Raw genomic sequence first — 2,500 nt, 5'->3', positions numbered from 1 at the left:
TGAGCCTTGTGCCAACGACACAGACTGTCTTGCTCGGAGGTCTTAGGCCTGTTGACTTTTGAACATTTTCTAGGAGGGTCTCTCGTTCGGTCGTCTCCTGGAGACGTTTTGAAGCCTCCGGTTTCTTCAGGCGTCAGGCAGAACATGCCTTTCAGACTTCATATCGAGTATTATCTAATCTATTGTGATAATTTTTGTTATCGAGCAATATTACAAAATGTATCGTAGAATTTTTTGCCGTATCGCCCAGCCCTTGTAGAGGGGTAGAGAGAAAGAGGGAGAGAATACAAGAATGGAGAGGTAGAGGGACAGAGAGAGAGAGACAGAGAGAGAGAGAGGGAGAGGGAGACAGAGAGAAAGAGAGAGAGACAGACAGGGAGAGGGAGAGAATAGAAAGAAGGACAGAGAGAGAGTTCTCCTCACTGTAGAGCTCAGGAGGGTTCCGGGTGTGAGTGTGTGTGCGCAGCGCATGTGTCACAGCTTGTGTGTGTGTAAAAGCCTCAGGGTTGGTGTGTGTATTATATTGCAGGTGTGTGTGTGTGTGTGTGTGTGTGTGTGTGTGCGCACACCCGCATGTGTCACAGCTTGTGTGTGTGTGTGTGTGTGTGTGTGTGTGTGTGTGTGTGTGTAAAAGCCTCAGGGTTGGTGTGTGTATTCTGTTGCAGGTGTCCCTTTATAGACTATCACACCACACACTAATGATGCAACTGTCTGTGTGTTGCCTGTGTGTGTGTGTGTGTGTGTGTGTGTGTGTGTGTGTGTGTGTGTGTGTGTGTGTGTGTGTGTGTGTGTGTGTGTGTGTGTATACAGTATATCTAAGAGTCATTCGTTGCGTGCAGTGTGGTAGTTTGAGCTAGAAAGAAATCTCCTGGGGAAGGATTCCTCCTGAACTCCTACTGTGTGTGTGTGTGTGTGTGTGTGTGTGTGTGTGTGTGTAAAGGGCTCAGGGTTGTTGTGTGTATTCTGTTGCAGGCGGCATAAAAAATGAATACGTTCTGGGGGTGAGCGAGCGACACCTACCTTGACACTGGAATCCTTGCTTGCCAAACCCCCTAGAGAGAGAGACAACAAGGACAATGGTTACTGACTTGTAACGTTCACATACACCTAATTTACACCTACCTAAGCCTAAACCTTTGCACGTGGACACACACACACACACACACACACACACACACACACACACACACACACACACACACATTTACTGAATAGTTTGACAATGCACACATACAGTACACACACAAGGGTCAACTGATGGCCAACTTGTGACAGACAGACAGACAGACAGACAGACAGACAGACAGACAGACAGATAGATAGATAGATAGATAGATAGATAGATAGATAGATAGATACTGTAGATAAATAGATAGATATATGAGAGAAGGTTAGGTTGATAGATAGATAGATAGATAGATAGAACGTGATGCTCATACAGGTTATTAAATAACCCTGGACAGCCACTTCGCGCTCTTGTCTGTTCTGAATGTTTTGGTTATAACAACTGGACATCAAAACCTCAGAGCACAAATAATCTACTAATCTATAGTCTAGGATATTCTAGGTCATGTGATCTACTCAAAATTAAGTGGTTGGATTGAAATAACTAAAGCGTGCGTCTTGGGAGTAACCTTAATACACGCACAAATTAGGACAATCTAATTTCACGGTGGATGAAAGACGGTTTATCTAATAAACCCTCGGAGGACTGCTGAGCGATCCCCGTGCGTGGTGTTGCAAACTAACACATATTTGATTATTTTTATTTTCCATATTTTATTTTTTTAAAGTTGTTCTATCAGCAAGTGCCTCACCTGTGTGCAGCATTTGACACTCCTGTTGCAACAAGCAGAGAGATCTACAACTCCGCTATCAACTGTTTCTGCAAAGCTGCACGGTCTACCTCTATCTCTCTCTCCAATATGTGGCTCTTGTTTTTACAATACAAAGTAAATGCTCAGCTGTCAACTCTTCCTCATGCAAAGCGAACCGTTGTCCCTCTCTCTTTCTCGCCCTCCCTCCATCCCTCTCTCCTTACCAGATGAAGTCGGTGCAGTGGCTGCAGAAGGTCGGCTGCTTGAAGAAGCGCGCGATGAACTTGTGGTCTTTCACCTCGTGCACGTTCTTCTGCCGTAGGGCGCCCTGGCGCGCGAAGCCCCGCATGGGTTCGCGGGGTCCATCCTCGCCGTCGCTGTTCCCCGCCGAGTCTGCCATTTTTCAACGCGGAAGTGTGTGTTTTAAGAAAAACAGCTAAAAGTAGTTTTTCTATCGTGCCGTGTTGTGTATGTGTGTGTGTGTGTGTGTGTGTGTGTGTGTGTGTGTGAGTCTTTGTGACAGCGTCCGTCCGTATGGCCGAGCCGCGCTCTCTGTTCTGCGCTTACAGCGTCGAGTCTGTCTCTCGCTCTCCGCCTGGTCCCTTCCCCCGCCGCCGGTACATTGAGGAGAGCGAGAGTGCGAGAGAGAGCCGCCACACACACACTCTGACGTGCGATGTTAC

The 2,500-nt window shown here is 47.0% G+C and overlaps 1 protein-coding gene across 1 annotated transcript in view; it reads right to left on the bottom strand.

The window, feature by feature from the left end:
• LOC310809316 (protein kinase C beta type-like) overlaps nucleotides 1-2,421 on the bottom strand; it is a gene marked incomplete at its 3' end in the record, with an annotated part of 54,147 nt that extends 51,726 nt beyond the window's left edge. Inside the window, exons 1-2 of the mRNA XM_083676512.1 lie at nucleotides 2,042-2,421; nucleotides 1,021-1,052 (exon numbers count right to left, since the gene is read on the bottom strand). Coding sequence (XP_083532638.1) covers nucleotides 1,021-1,052; nucleotides 2,042-2,217 — 208 coding nt within the window. The 5' untranslated portion in view covers nucleotides 2,218-2,421. The remainder of the gene's footprint in view (nucleotides 1-1,020; nucleotides 1,053-2,041) is intronic.
• Between the last annotated feature and the right edge of the window lie 79 nt (nucleotides 2,422-2,500).

This window comes from Argentina silus (assembly GCF_951799395.1).
Source record: "Argentina silus genome assembly, chromosome: 9".
NCBI classification, from domain to species: domain Eukaryota; kingdom Metazoa; phylum Chordata; class Actinopteri; order Argentiniformes; family Argentinidae; genus Argentina; species Argentina silus.
This window is presented reverse-complemented; position numbering and strand designations above follow the sequence as displayed.